The following is a 15,437-nucleotide window of genomic DNA, read 5'->3' as shown; positions in this document are numbered from 1 at the left end:
GCCAATTTCAATGTGCTTGTTGCACAGAGGATGCCATGGTGGTTAAATAAATCTGGACTATTAGGCAAGTACTTGGTAAAGTGTGCACTACAAGGATGGCAGCTCATTCCATGCCAGTTAGCATTACACTGTTGAAGCAGACAAACCATTCCCAGATCAGTTTGTGCTGTCTTGCTTCAATGACCACCGGCGTTGGCAAGACAACAAACAGATCTGTGACCAGGCTAAGCAAACGAAGGTGATACAAAACTATTTACAGTACATGTTTATTGACTCGTCAACAATCAAAAATTCACCAATACAATTATCAATTCAGCGATCGCCTTGAATCCTTGCTGTGTAGCAAATGGTTAAGTCCAGGGGAGACGACTTTTCCGACTTAAAAGGTGACTAATGACATGCGGAGTAATAGAATTATGACAGGCACAGATTTAGGCATTTCCTTGATGGGGAGTAGGGAATCATGGGTATTCATTGACATTTTAAACTACCCCCTTGGCAACGATCAATAAATACTATTTTTGTTCCACAAGGCAGATTTAATGGCATTGAATTCAAGGTGCCATAATATTTGGCGTTAAACCACGTTCCCAGCTCCGCATATGATCTGATCTGTGTTGATTATCTGACCCTGGCACTCTGTCTGCACATTGAGCCTTAACAGCAGAATACTGTTCAGATTCAGCTCCCAAGTACAACATGCATGAACTCTAAATCATCCATAAATACAGCAGCATAAATACATAGTCCCACATTATTGCTGCTTCAACTATTTGTCCAATGATTGCTTGACAATGGAGCAGTTCAATGTGTTTGAAAAGGGCACAGAATGAACAGATTCATCAATGCATTGTTGACTGATCTGACAAGTGGTGCATATGTTATCTTTGATGGGAGGGGAAATTATAGAGAAGGAGGAGTCATGTTTAAATGGTCAGTATGTTTGGATCGAGCTAAACCATTACTCATGTTTCCTTCTGTCTAGGTTGTGGTACTTCAATATCATTGAAACTTTGGGAAAGGCACTGAATGAATCAGATCAATGTCAGTATTCTACTTAAACAGATCCACAAAAATCTGTTAATTTGTGTCCTATTAGCAAAGATGGAGTAAAAGTTGGAACAGAAATTGAAAATTTTATTTAAATAAAAACATTTAAGGAGCACCATATTCACAGTGATGGGATGATTTAGTTTACAAATGGACTTTCCACAAGCATACTAAAGTGACTGATACAGTTCAGAATGAATGGAGACCAGGTGTTTTGACTCTTTACCCATCTTCCATTGATATTAGGTTTCTACTATGGTGGGTATAAGGGCTAAGTCCCTTGGTCAAAAGTAGTGCACTATAGAGAATAGGGTGCAATTTGGGACACTGATACAGAGAACTGTATATCAGAGATAACTACCAGAGATAATTGTTTCAAATACCTGTATGTATATCCAAGATACCTGAATGCATATCGGATAACTGAATCAGTGTTAAATGGGTATGAGGAGTGTGGTGGGATATTAGGTGAAAGGGAAGTGGTCTATTAGAGACCCAACTACAGTAGCATCAGTCTGTTCTTCACACAAATAAACTATTCAAATCAGACTGTTATTAAGCCTTGAATAGGGAAAAGTGGTGACGACAACCTGCGTCTAAGTCTGGCATGAGGGTGGTACCAATACTACCTTCCCCTTGTAACACAAAAACATGCCAACTGTCTGGTGTAACTTTTCATCTGACTCCAAGTCTAACTTTCCTAATTGTACGTAGAGAGAAGAGAAATGTGAGAGAAATGGCGAACAGAATGTCTCATGAAAATACATACAAATAAATAATCATTCCTCTGAAATGGCATTCTTATTAAAGTCATGAAGGCCAATATAAAATGAGAAAGTAGTGAGGGTCGACGTGAATCTGAAAGCCGTGGAGCAAATGATTTCTGGGTCTGTAGGCAGGCGGATTGAGAGGCTAGAAGCCGTGGCGACCTTGCTTAACACAAAGACAAGACGGGGGAATGGGGGCGAGACGGGGAATGGGGGCGGGGGCGAGACGGGGAATGGGGGCGGGGTCAAGAAACATTCCACTTGGATTCCCTTTAAAATCTGACGTCCAAACGCAAAAAGAAAAAAGGCATCCCATTGTTTTTGGTTTTAAGGCGGGGCTACGTAGGCAGAGGGACCATCAACTCCTTCAAGGCGACCCCCTTAAAAATAAATCCTGTGTTCTCCATCCATCCATCCTTCCTCCTTTATTTCAAGCGCTCGATGAGTTCCTGTGTGAGGCCCAGGTGGAGGAGCTGCATGGTGGGTAACTGAGCCAGCTGGGGGTGGGCCTTGAGCAGACGCTCCCAGCACAGCTCCAGCAGGCTGGGCACTACCAGCCAGATCTTAAACAGGGAGCCAGTCCGCTTGTTCTCGTGGATGTTCACCACACCACCGTGGATGTACATGCAGCCAGCCTGACCGGAGAGAAGATCACAATCAGAAACCTTTATCGTCATGCAACAGTCAGTCGCACAGAGAGAGTGAGTGAAATATGAGCAGGATATTGAATTGTGGTTATTGATTTAGGATGATCCTGTGTTCTTGTTTTGGCAGTGTAAGAATATACTGACTAAATGTGCCAATAAAGCTAGTTGGATTGGAAACAGAAATGGGCTTCGGCCAGAGAGATGAAGGGACTTACAAATGAGTTCTGAAATGAGGGGGAAGGAGACATTGCACCTTATTAAAGGAACATCATCAAGTGACACTTTGCTTCTTAAAAGTCCAATATCTTTGAAGTTTGACTGCTGACATGCAAAAGATTTTGGGACTGTATCAACATTGGTAGTTTTTGAGTGGCGTTTCCTTTTAAGTCTACTATGCTAGATCTTGAAACCAGCGAAATGCGTATAACCTGAATGGGACACTATAACAGTTCTACATCAACTACTACATAATAAACAGCTGAGGTTTCCTCTAGTGTAGAGCCCTACTGACCGGGGTCACAGCAGCACAGTGGAAATAGGCTGGCTCAGGCATCACTGCTGGGAGCTTGGTCCACTGGAACGTCTGCAGGTTGATCTTCCACAGATCAGCCACTATGACTTCACCGTTGTAACCTCCGCATAGAAACACATCTGAGACACAAAATCATGGGTTAGACTGAGACAACATCATGGGTTAGACTGAGACCAGACTGAGATAACATCATGGGTTAGACTGAGACCAGACAGACACAACATCATGGGTTAGACTGAGACCAGACTGAGACACAACATCATGAGTTAGACTGAGACCAGACAGACACAACATCATGAGTTAGACTGAGACACAACATCATGGGTTAGACTGAGACCAGACTGAGACACAACATCATGGGTTAGACTGAGACCAGTTAGAATATATTGATGGGATGACGAAAATTAACTATTAAACTATAAATTAACTATTTGGGACATTGAATGGAACAGTTGAATGAGATGCGGCGGCAGACAGAAGCAGACTAATGAAGACTTCTGAAAGTGGCTCTGATAAAACCACCCCCGTTAGAAGGATAAGTGGTCTGGGCAACGATACCACTACACCTCCTGTACAAACATTGTAATACTACTGCTATAGAATAAATGATAAGAATCTCACCGTTCCGTATCTGCACACAGCTGTGACATCTCCTGGGAGCAGGGTACCCTGTCAAAACCCAGAGCAATTGGATGAGTAGTGATATGTGAATAAAAAGACCCACAGACAGCACATTCATTTTCTATTAAAACATCAAACACACCTATTTTATCATGAGGCTTGGTTGATATCTCCTCCCAGGAATTTGTCTCCAGGTTGTATGCATGTATCTGGTACAAAACAAAAGGAAATTAGTTCACCTCCAACACACACAACCATAACCTGGCCACATAACCCAGCCTCATAACCCAGCCTCATAACCCAGCCTCATAACCCAGCCTCATAACCCAGCCTCACTCAGTGGCAGAAGTGGCTGCTTCCTCGATCTTTATGGCTTTACAGCACTAAAAATAGCCGGAAAACCACCATGTGACCAAACTACCTAGATTAGCTGTCTGTTTGCCTAGTCAGACCCACTACCATCACAGGTTTACGATCATTCTTCTGACCTTCCTTGAAGTTATCACAGATCTGAATTGGATGGATAGGTGAAAGTGATTGGAACAGGGTTTATGTTGATGACAGATTGGTGTACTACCTTGTCCAGAGGATAGGAGGTCCAGGAAGTCCCTCCTCCCAGGATGTATATCCTCTGACGGTCGTGTGCTATTTCATGTCTGTACCTGTGACACAAACAGACATGACTCATTACTTATGAGGTCCTCTGCTCCTCTAGGAGCTGAAAGGAAAATGTCAGGTCATCACTCATGCTGCCCAGTGACTGGGGTATATTCACTAGACACCAAACAGAAGAAATTGGACTGAAACAGGGAGTGACAATGACATGATCCGGTGGGACCGATTAAGGCGTGATGCTCACCGTTCCTCAGGCAGGTCGTCTGGTGGGTTGTTGGGTTTGAGGTGGATCCACTCTCTGGTGTTCAGGTCCAGTCTGTGCAGGTCTGTGCTGTAGATGTAACCCGTCGTACCCCCAAACACATACAGGAAGCTGTTAATGATGGCCATCGCCTTGGGGAGAGAGAAACAAAATGGCTACCAAATCAAACTTTAATGGAAATCAACAACAATAAATATTTTTATTTGCAAGGATTGCCTATATCTACATTTGCTATATAATATGCTCCCCTGGGATCCTTTAATGCCTCTACCTATCCCTCGGGAATTCTAGTTAAATCAATCAGATTTTATTCAAATTTTACAAATGCATGTCAAAACGCTTAAGAGCTTTCTAATCTAATGGTCATTACCTCCAACTCAATACTCGTGTCTACAAGTGAAAACAGTGCATTTATACATTTTGTAGAACTAAATATGACGTTAAAAAGTTCTATCCAATGACATCATCAAAAGTTTAAACATGTTGAAAAACTGTGATTTTCAAACACTGAGATTCACGGTGACGTGGGCAGCAAGAAAACCCCTCCTTCTGGCTAGAAACACGTTGCAGACTTTGAAAATCCCTTTTTCCACTTTTAATCCTACCCTGTGATGTCACAGAGAAGCATTTTTTTTCAGGGCCCTTCTTGTGTTTTTAACTACAGATCACAGAAAGGTGCTGTTTTCACTTACAGGGACTTGAACTTTTCCACATTTTGTTATGGTACAGCCTTATTATAAAATGTATTAAGTATTCAGACCCTTTGCTATGAGACTCAAAATTGAGCTCAGGTGCATCCTGTTTCCATTGATCATCCTTGATCATCCTTGAGATCATCCTTGAGATTCTACAACTTGATTGGAGTCCACCTGGGGTCAATTCAATTGATTGGACATGATTTGGAAAGGCACGCACCTGTCTACATAAGGCCCCACAGTTGACCGTGCATGTCAGAGCAAACACCAAGCCATGAGGTCGAAGGAATTGTCCGTAGAGCTCCGAGACAGGATTGTGTTAAGGCACAGATCTGGGAAAGGGTACCAATACATTTCTCCAGCATTCAAGGTCCCCAAGAACACAGTGGCCTCCATCATTCTTAAATGGAAGAAGTTTGGAACCACCAAGACTCTTCCTAGAGCTGGCTGCCCAGCCAAACTGAGCAATCTGGGGAGAAGGGTCTTGGTCAGGGAGGTGACCAAGAACCTGATGGTCACTCTGACAGAGCTCTAGAGTTCCTCTGTGGAGATGGGAGAAACTTCCAGAAGGACAACCATCTCTGCAGCACTCCACCAATTAGGCCTTTATGGTGGAGTGGCCAGAAGTAAGCCACTCCTCAGTAAAAAGGCACATGACAGCCGCTTGGAGTTTGCCAAAAGGCACCCAAACACTCTCAGACCATGAGAAACAAGATTCTCTGGTCTGATGAAACCAAGATTGAACTGTTTGGCCTGAATGCCAAGCGTCACGTCTAGAGGAAACCTGGCACCATCCTTACTGTGAAGCATGGTGGTGGCAGAATCATGCTGTGAAGATGTTTTTCAGGGGCAGGGACTGGGAGACTAGTCAGGATGGAGGCAAAGATTAACAGAGCAAAGTAGAAAGAGATCCTTGATGTAAACCCTTGATGTAAACCTGCCCCAGAGCGCTCAGGACCTCAGACTTGGGCGAAGGTTCACCTTCCAACAGGACAACAACCCAAAGCACATAGCCAAAACAATGCAGGAGTGGCTTCGGGACAAGTCTCTGAATATCCTTGAGTGGCCCAGCCAGAGCTCGGCAGCGACACTCCCCATCTAACCTGACAGAGCTTGAGAGGATCTACAGAGAAGAATGTGAGAAACTCCCCAAATACAGGTGTGCCAAGCTTGTAGCGTCATAACCAAGAAGACAAGGCTGTAATCGCTACCAAAGGTGCTTCAACAAAGTACTGAGTAAAGGGTCTGAATACTTATGTAAATGTGACATAATTTATTATAATTTTTTTTAGCAAACATCTTTTTTAAGTTTCTGCTTTGTTATTATGGGGTATTGTGTGTAGATTGATGAGGGTAAACAAATGTTTAATACATTTTAGAATAAGGCTGTAACCTAACAAAATGTGGAAAAAGTCAAGGTGTCTGAATACTTTCTGAAGGCACAGTATGTATACTCTGATATGGTACTGGAGATAATGAATGAGGTTGAAAAGTGGCGGAAGTGCCCTTTAACAGGAAACGGAGTGTAGGCCTAAACCCCAGAAGAGTCCAGAGCAAGCCAAGGGGGCAGTGGCAGACAGAACCAGTAGAGAAGATAATCAGAGATGAGCCAGTAATGCCGGATTTGATTGGCCTACCTGTCCGTAGATTCGGTTGGGCTTCTTCCCTCGGCAGTTGAGCAGCGACCACCGCTTGTACTTGACGTTGCAGACGTGGACGTCATTCCCGTTGTTTTCCCCAAAGGGAATCCCAGTGCCACCGAACACCAGCAGATTGTTTCCATGTAAAACAGCTGAGGGACACAATACTGAGGGTTTAAGCTGGGTCGTGTTCATTAGGGCACACAGTAGCAAAGCCTTAAGACATTTTGCAACGGAAACAAAGTGTTTGTTATTGCACTTATTTTAAAAGCATTTCACTACCCCCAAAATTACATTTGCTAAATATGTGTTTTCAACCAATAAGATTTTAAGTCCCTGCTGTGTGACAGCAGGTGGGATTGTCCATGTGGAGGCTTTTCACCAAATCACTAAACTTGATAATCCATTGTCTTCTGAGGTCATAATGTCATGGGATGACGAGGTAAAACCGAAAAATCATCCACAGACCAATTATTTATCAAACAGTCCATTTGATGTTACTGAGGTGTAGAAATGCTCTTTCGTGATTTAATACATCAATGAGTTAGCTAAATCATATTTTACTAACCAAGTGACTGGGTTCTAAATCAGTTTGACCCCACCAGCAGTGCTTGTTCATTCAAGCATTCTTTCATACAATCACGCTTGGTTTGATTTAATTTAAAACATTTAGATGTGGAAAATTGTAGGATATTTTATTTGACCCTCTTGATAAGAAGTGACCATACTGTATTAAGTTGTTATTGATGGATTACATCCATTGGAAATGAAAAAGTAAATAAGCAACTACTGCAACCTGAGTTTTCCATTCATAAATGTCCAGGGTAAATTACTACAGTAGATGGGCCCTGGTATTTCAGTTGTACTGAATGACTGTCAAATCTGTGCTTAGACTGCTCAATGAGCTACATTTATACTGTACCCCTGAACACAATACCCTTCAGTACCCCTGAACATAATACCCTTCGGTACCTGAAGATAATACATCAAGGGAAACGATAGGCTAAAATATCATTTTCACTGTAGTGTCCCTTTAAATTCCATACATGAAAAAAACAATCCTACTGGTTCCCTTACCTGACATGGAGGCCAGCTCGGTGGGCATGTAGCCCTCTGTACGGATCTGCTGCCAAGTGCCCGTGGCAAAGTGGTACCTCCACAGCTCCCTGAACAGCGGGTAGTCCTCGTTCTCCTGGCCGCCCGACTCATCATAGTCCGGGTTGTACCCCCCGAACACGTACAGGTTGGTGTTGTCTGCCACGCAGCGATGCCCGCTCCGAGCTGGGGGCATATGGAGACCTGTGAGGTGAGGGTGGTGCACACAGCAGAGCAGACTGAGTAATATAATAGTGTGTATTACTATCCTCCTGGTAGCAGATGTCCCCACAACCATAGAAAAACAAGGAAAATGTTCCCTTGTGGGGACATTTCCCAGGTCCCCAATAAGGCAAAGGCTATTTTAGGCTTAGCTTAAGGGTTAGAATTAGGGTTAGCAAAAATCGTACTTTTGATGGGAATAAATGTTTGGTCCCCACAGGGATAGAAAAACAAACTGTGTGTGTGTGTAGATTCACTGAAAACAAAACGGCTCAGACTTAGGAACACAACTTTCAAAAGGTCCCACCGATGGGGCGCTCTTTTCCACAGTGACAGTCCACCAAGAGAGATCACAAGAGCCCTGCCACCTTCACCTTTCAGCTGCATGACTGTCCTCTCCGCAGTAAAAACACAAGAGCTCACCACCCATAGCCTAATTCCTAGGCTGGGCATTTGGTCCATAACCTGCAACACTGCAGCTGATACCAGTGTGTTCCCAAAGATCTAAAGTAGCCAACATAATGAAAAAATGTAATTCTCATTTGGATGCATCAATTAAGTAGCCAGCCACATAAGAATTAGGTTGAGTAGTCAGCTATTAGACTGGCAGCTGGCACGTAGAGAACACGCTGATTCTTACATTCTAATCAGTTATCAGACGCTCTTATCCAGAGACATTGATAGTATATTTGTAAGTACTGGTCCCCCGTGGGAATTGAACCCACAACCCTGGCGTTGCAAGCGCCATGCTCTACGGACTGAGCTGACAGTCAGAGAGAATCAACAAAATGGGTGGGTGCTGGAAGGTGACAAAAAGACACTAACATAAGGTGAGTTTCATGGCCCGGTGACCCGGGTGGGTGGAGAGTTCACTTAATGATCAATGAAATGGCCCAGACACACTCACACCCAACCTATTGGCCATACTAATTTTCTTAGGGCCTGTCACCACAATCAGTTGTTGTCTGTTGGTCAGTAACACACACATCAACCACTTGTTTCTTAAACATCAGCAGCAGAGCAAGGGGTCCCTAATGACTCAAGAAGGGGGTCAAAAAGGCCTCTAACATAGCACCATGATGATGTTGTGATTAGATGCAGATCCTAGGTTAGGCTAACAGAACCCAGGACATTGTTCTAACAAAGCACCATGATGATGTTGTGATTAGATGCAGATCCTAGGTTAGGCTAACAGAACCCAGGACATTGTTTACAGGGTAGTCATTTTTCAGAGACCGTTGGTTGCAGTGTGAACAACAGAGGGCAAGCTATCCAAAACATGTTGCCCATGTCCAACAGCATAACAAGAGTCTGTGCTAAACAGAAGAACCCGTTTCTGCAGCACACTGTGTACAAGAGAAAGAAACGCTCATTCCAGAGACCTAGAATGTTACTGGTTTGTTTATCAAAGGGTGTTGGGCCACCACAACAGCTTCAATGTGCTTTAGCATAGATCCTACAAGTGTCTGGAACTCTATTGGAGGGACGCGACACCATTCTTCCACAAGAAATTCCATAGTTTTGTGTTTTGTTGATGGTGGTGGAAAATGCCATCTTAAGCACCGCTCTAGAGTCTCCCATAAGTGTTCAATTGGGTTGAGATCTGACAGACACACCACACCCTTTAAACCCCCTATGCTTCTTTGAGACCCCTCTTTCAAAGTTACTGAGATCTCTTCTTCTAGCCATGCATGGTAGACAAAATAATGGGAATTTATATACATGACCCTATGCATGATGGGATATTAATTCCTTAATTAACTCTGGAACCCCACCTGTGTGGATTCACCTGCTTTCAATATACTTTATATCCCTCATTGACTCAAGTGTTTGGTTTATTTTGTCAGGCACCTGTTCATTCACACCATATGTGAAACACTGATACTCTCAGCGCCAGGCTTGAGACCGAGATAAAGCTTTAAACGCCAAAACGACACTCAACTAACAAGCTAAAAGACGAGATAAGAAATGGGTTGAGCACAGGTCATTCTTCATCTTCAGTCTCAATGTAGGGCAGGCATAATCAAATCCACTAGAAGCCAAAAATGCTATACAGGACCTAGGCTACCTTAGGTCAGGGGAAAGAGGATACCTAGTCAGTTGCACAACTGAATGCATTCAACCGAAATGTGTCTTTCCGCATTTAAACCAAAACATCTATTCTAGGTTTGAGAAAATTCCACCCTTCAATGCCACTTTCACATAGCACGAACCAAGTGGGGATGGTGATGCCGTTGTATAATGCAGTATAATGGACCAGGCATGTGTTTTGTCCATCAGCAGACAGACAGTGCCAAGCTCAAGAGGCTGGCTCACACCCTAGCTCTGCTACCAAATCACACTGTCACTGTCCATTGGCCCAGTTCCTGTCACACTGTTGTTCTCCCAGGCCCTAAACATCCCCACGCATTCTGTTCTCCAAGGCCTTAAACATCCCCACGCATTCTGTTCTCCCAGGCCCTAAACATCCCCACGCATTCTGTTCTCCCAGGCCCTAAACATCCCCACGCATTCTGTTCTCCCAGACCCTAAACATCCCCACGCATTCTGTTCTCCCAGGCCCTAAACATCCCCACGCATTCTGTTCTCCCAGGCCCTAAACATCCCCACGCATTCTGTTCTCCCAGGCCCTAAACATCCCCACGCATTCTGTTCTCCCAGGCCCTAAACATCACCACGCATTCTGTTCTCCCAGACCCTAAACATCTCCACGCATTCTGTTCTCCCAGGCCCTAAACATCCCCACGCATTCTGTTCTCCCAGGCCCTAAACATCACCACGCATTCTGTTCTCCCAGGCCCTAAACATCACCACGCATTCTGTTCTCCCAGGCCCTAAACATCCCAATGCATTTAACTTTTTGAGCTGGTCTGACAGCCTGGCTTTATATTGCCCAGGCACTCATGTCCTCTCTATGTTGCTAGGTGGCATTTTACAATGTCACTCAATGTCCACGCATTGAAAGAAACATACATAAGCTTATCTGGACATACAATTTATAAGTGTTCCTGTGTCTGTACAGTAGCACATTTCACCAGCCACTGAAAACCAGCCTAGGATTACATCTGCTCAGTGATCATGAGTTACAGAGAAGAGTGCATGTATTGCATGTAGTCTAGCCTCTTTCTACAGCATGTAGCCTAGCCTCTTTCCACAGCATGTAGCCTAGCCTCTTTCCACAGCGTGTAGCCTAGCCTCTTTCCACAGCGTGTAGCCTAGCCTCTTTCCACAGCGTGTAGCCTAGCCTCTTTCCACAGCGTGTAGCCTAGCCTCTTTCCACAGCGTGTAGCCTAGCCTCATTCTACAGCATGTAACCTATCCTCTTTCTACAACATGTAGCCTCTTTTTACAGCATGTAGCCTAGCCTCTTTCTACAGCATGTAGCCTAGCCTCTTTTTACAGCATGTAGCCTAGCCTCTTTTTACAGCATGTAGCCTAGCCTCTTTTTACAGCATGTAGCCTAGCCTCTTTTTACAGCATGTAGCCTAGCCTCTTTTTACAGCATGTAGCCTAGCCTCTTTCTACAGCATGTAGCCTAGCCTCTTTCTACAGCATGTAGCCTAGCCTCTTTCTACAGCATGTAGCCTATCCTCTTTCTACAGCATGCATTCTCATTAGCACATGTCCTTCGTGCCCACACACAACATAATTTTAGAAGAAGCAATGCATTGCCTAGATTTTGCACAGCAGCTAAGTAGTAGGTCACAGACAACTCTACCTACAATAGTAATGACGTCTTTTTGTAGGAACTAACTCCGCCATGGCTCATTAGCCAAAGCCTATGGGGAATTTATATTGATAAACAGAGAAAATAAGGTCTGTGGTAAACACAGGCATATGAGATCTTATAGGTTTTGTGATAATCTTCATTAGCTAATGTCACTTTAAGCATTTATTTAATCAAAACAAGCACAGTCTTCATCATTCGTAAAGGTCCTGTGAATTGACTGATATTATCTCACAGGGGGAAAAAACATAAGATATCCTAAGCCTGTGTTAACCTCAGACCTTATTTTCAGTGTTTATTCCAAAACCCCATTCTTTCCCACCATAGCAATTGCTGAACGAACCAGATGCAACCGATTTCCGGTATTTGGGACTACAAGCTGGCGAGCTCTATGTTACTATGAACAAGGGTTGCAGTACCTGGGGCTCCGGATGCAGTCCTTGATGTAACAAACACAAATCCATCCGGCATCAGTATATATGTGATTATTAAACAGCATTAGATTATATTCCTGTGTATTCCCAACAATAGAAGGCCTAATGCCTGAGGACCAAAAGAATGTGATAATGTGTATAATGAAATATGATCAATTTCTCATCCATAATTCTATCTCATCTTGGTGGTTTGGAGTCAGTGTCGAGGTCATTCGCATACGGTAAATCAATCAATACCGTGGTCAATAGTTTAAGTTACATGTATGAATCAGGTTCTACTAAACAGATTTTTTTGCAAGGATGGAGGATCACCTGGAGTTGAACATTTCTGCAGATGAGTCGACCACCAACAATCTTTCCATAATCATAATGATGTCAGTCTAGCGAACGTTATGCATCAAACATTTGTATAGCCAACAACTGAACCAGAATCTGGCCTTATTAATGAACGTCTCCTGTAAAGCCAGATTCTGGTTCAGCCAACAACATGAAGCGCAAATAACTGACATCTGTGAAATAACGTTAGCTAGAATTAACGTTAGTCAGTCAGCTAAAACATTTGCAATCCAGCTAATAACGTTAGTAGATTAGGCTAATATGAGATTGTTTACTTTCATATTTTATTCTTAAACGGTGCTCTCTGAGCAAACCAAAATAAACATAGATAGCTAATTACCTACCTAGGTAACGTTAGCCAGTTAGTGGTTCAGACAGAGGCTAACTAGTTAGCTACATAGGTCGCCGCTATTGTTACATTTGGTTAAACAGCTTGCCTTTCAATGTCAATAGCACAAAAACCAAGTTAACCGCTGCAATCAAGATTAGCGGATTTTGTCAATCATATTCATTGAATTGGTTTCATAACAGTAACGTTACCAGCGGACAGGTCTCTAGTAATATGGCTAACGTTAGCTAGCTGGATATGCTACAGTAGAATGTTGTTTTTGACTGACCTGCTACTCTGACTGGAGGCCTCACTGTCAGTTTCTCGAATTTATTCAGTTGTTCCGAACTGCGATCGCCTTCTGCGGCCGACATCGTTTCCCAGATCCAAGACGATCAACAAAGCGTTACTCAAAATTGCGACAAAATGCTTTAAGGTGCTGATAATACATTACAACAAATAAAACGTTACATTATTCCAAAGGAAAGCCATTTACAAATGCACCGTTCAGGTGTCCCTGACCAATCAGAGAGCCTGTTATTGATTTGCATCGCGTAGGAAAGTTATTAGGTTTCCACTAGTTACCACAGCCATCGTAAATATTCATGAAAACAAACATTTGCTTTTTGGTCTTAATTTAAGGCCAAGGTTAGACATAAGGTTGGCAGTGTGGTTAAGGTTAGAGTTAGGTTTAAAATCCTATTTTGAGAAGATACATTTAAGTAATGGGCGGGGTTTTGACTTTGTGGCTGTGATAACTAGTGACGACAAAATTATGGGCGGGGCAAGGTACATACTATGTTGAAAATAATTTATTTTCAAGCCAGGGTGCATAATTGAGCGCTTTGCATAGTTCATAGATCGTCCTATTTTTCTAATTGTCCATAAATGACTTGGATTTAATGCAAAAAGTTTGGCATATGTTGCATAATGATGGATTAAGCATGAATTACCAATTACTAATACTGTGTCACTGTGACTTGGTTAATAGAAAGAGGCTTAAAGTCAAATGAAAATGTATTTATTCATACCTAAGCCACATGAAATTGTTGAGGAGGTTGAAGGTATTCATCAGGGACGAAAACACTTTATTGACACTATCAATTCATGAAGCAAAAGCACATCACTGACAATAGTCATAAAATCCTAGAAGAAGTGTTGGACATTCCCTCTTGGATTTCCGGACAAGATTGAGCTGAAAATAACCAAGAGGGAAATACATTTTATTTATTGAAAGAAGCATTTATGTTTTAAACAATTGCCTGTTGATCATTTAAATTCCACAATATGAAATTATATGAAGACAATGTCTATCTGTCAGTTCACTTTATCAGGGTAATTTAACTGATTGGATGGCAATGACTTCCTTACCCTCCCTGTCCTGGATGGCTGTGCTTATTGCCAGAGTTTCAGCCACAACCAGTTGTGGTTCTAGCTTATAGGGCTCCCTGAGGGGAGGTGCACTAACTTGGGCTTCCAGTGGGGAGACCTGAGGTCAACCTACCCCCGCCCCCTCCCCATCTCGTACTTCTGAGTGGTAGACCTTCCCAGGCAGTAGCCTGCCTAGCTCACAAACTTGAATCAGGGCACCCACTCCGACAAGGTTAATTGACCCACAGTCCCACACGGTGACATGATATCATTGACGTAACGTGCAAATCAGCAATAGAAAACCCATCGCGTAAATGTCACCAATCCAAATTTTTGCGGCCACCCCCAACAAGATGCCGCCTAGGGCGGCTGCCCATGTCGCCTGTACCTAAATCTCACATTGTACATATAACTCGCCAGCCAGCATTCTACAACATATCCCAATGGTCCTTGGGGCTGGTGTTATGTCTTATTTTCTCTGTCTCCTTTCTCTCTCTCATGATGTCAGATGAAAGTGTGTGTCTTCAGAAAGTGAGGTGGAAGATGGACCCTGATGAGGCCACTGTTGTAGATAACCTGCTTATGGCCATCAGATGGTATCAGACAAACTTTGAATTGAACTCCAGCTCTTGCCAAAATTGTTTGTTTTTCTTTACACAACTGAACTGCTTCCAATTGGCTCATTCGTTCCCCTTCCTCTCCCCTGTAACTATTCCCCAGGTTGTTGCTGTAGATGAGAATGTGTTTTCAGTCAGCTTAACTGGTAAAATAATGGTTAAAAAAACTGTGATCTCAAATTCTTTACTGCAAGGGAAATTGATGGGTTCATTCTCTGCTAAAGTTTATCCACAAATCTATGGATGGATGATGCCAGAGATATCCTTGGTCATGTCAACCACTGGCCTCTGGTACCCATGTGTGGCTAAGAATCCCGTCACCTACTGGCCTGTACTTTGATCTCCTTTCTCTCGGTGTCCCCTTCATTTCACACTGTTTCTGTCAATAAACAATCAAATCTGTAAGGAGAATGGCCAGTTGTGCAGCCTTGTCACAGGTTGTAACATCTGATGTGTGGTGATGCCAAAACTCTGTGTG

General features: G+C 43.2%; 1 protein-coding gene across 2 annotated transcripts; it reads right to left on the bottom strand.

Moving 5' to 3' along the window:
- Nucleotides 1–1,116: 1,116 nt before the first annotated feature.
- On the bottom strand, nucleotides 1,117–13,640 carry LOC110490608 (kelch domain-containing protein 10). 2 transcript variants are annotated; one of them, XM_036945101.1, is made up of 9 exons: nucleotides 13,261–13,640; nucleotides 7,907–8,110; nucleotides 6,827–6,981; nucleotides 4,477–4,625; nucleotides 4,195–4,279; nucleotides 3,760–3,826; nucleotides 3,618–3,665; nucleotides 2,976–3,115; nucleotides 1,117–2,452 (listed from the first exon to the last, which is right to left on the bottom strand). In XM_036945101.1, exons 1-9 carry the CDS (start codon nucleotides 13,343–13,345, stop codon nucleotides 2,243–2,245), a joined length of 1,143 nt encoding a protein of 380 aa, XP_036800996.1. In that variant the 5' UTR covers nucleotides 13,346–13,640; the 3' UTR covers nucleotides 1,117–2,242. The 2 variants fall into 2 exon arrangements, with proteins under 2 accessions (XP_036800996.1, XP_036800995.1); XM_036945100.1 differs by having other exon boundaries at nucleotides 7,907–8,128; nucleotides 13,261–13,631.
- Nucleotides 13,641–15,437: the final 1,797 nt, after the last annotated feature.

Source organism: Oncorhynchus mykiss, chromosome 15 (genome assembly GCF_013265735.2).
Source record: "Oncorhynchus mykiss isolate Arlee chromosome 15, USDA_OmykA_1.1, whole genome shotgun sequence".
Lineage (NCBI taxonomy): Eukaryota > Metazoa > Chordata > Actinopteri > Salmoniformes > Salmonidae > Oncorhynchus > Oncorhynchus mykiss.
The sequence above is the reverse complement of the archived record's forward strand: the minus strand, read 5'-3'. Positions and strand labels throughout refer to the sequence as shown.

Bases quoted from the DNA above. Each gene is read 5' to 3' on its own strand.
- LOC110490608 (XM_036945100.1), bottom strand. From the start codon at position 13,345: ATGTCGGCCGCAGAAGGCGATCGCAGTTCGGAACAACTGAATAAATTC. The intron at 3,116-3,617 runs GTGAGATTCTTA...TTTGTGTCTCAG, and splicing joins CTGTGTGCAGATACGGAACG to ATGTGTTTCTATGCGGAGGT. The intron at 2,453-2,975 runs GTCAGTAGGGCT...CTCTCCGGTCAG, and splicing joins ACTGTGCTGCTGTGACCCCG to GCTGGCTGCATGTACATCCA.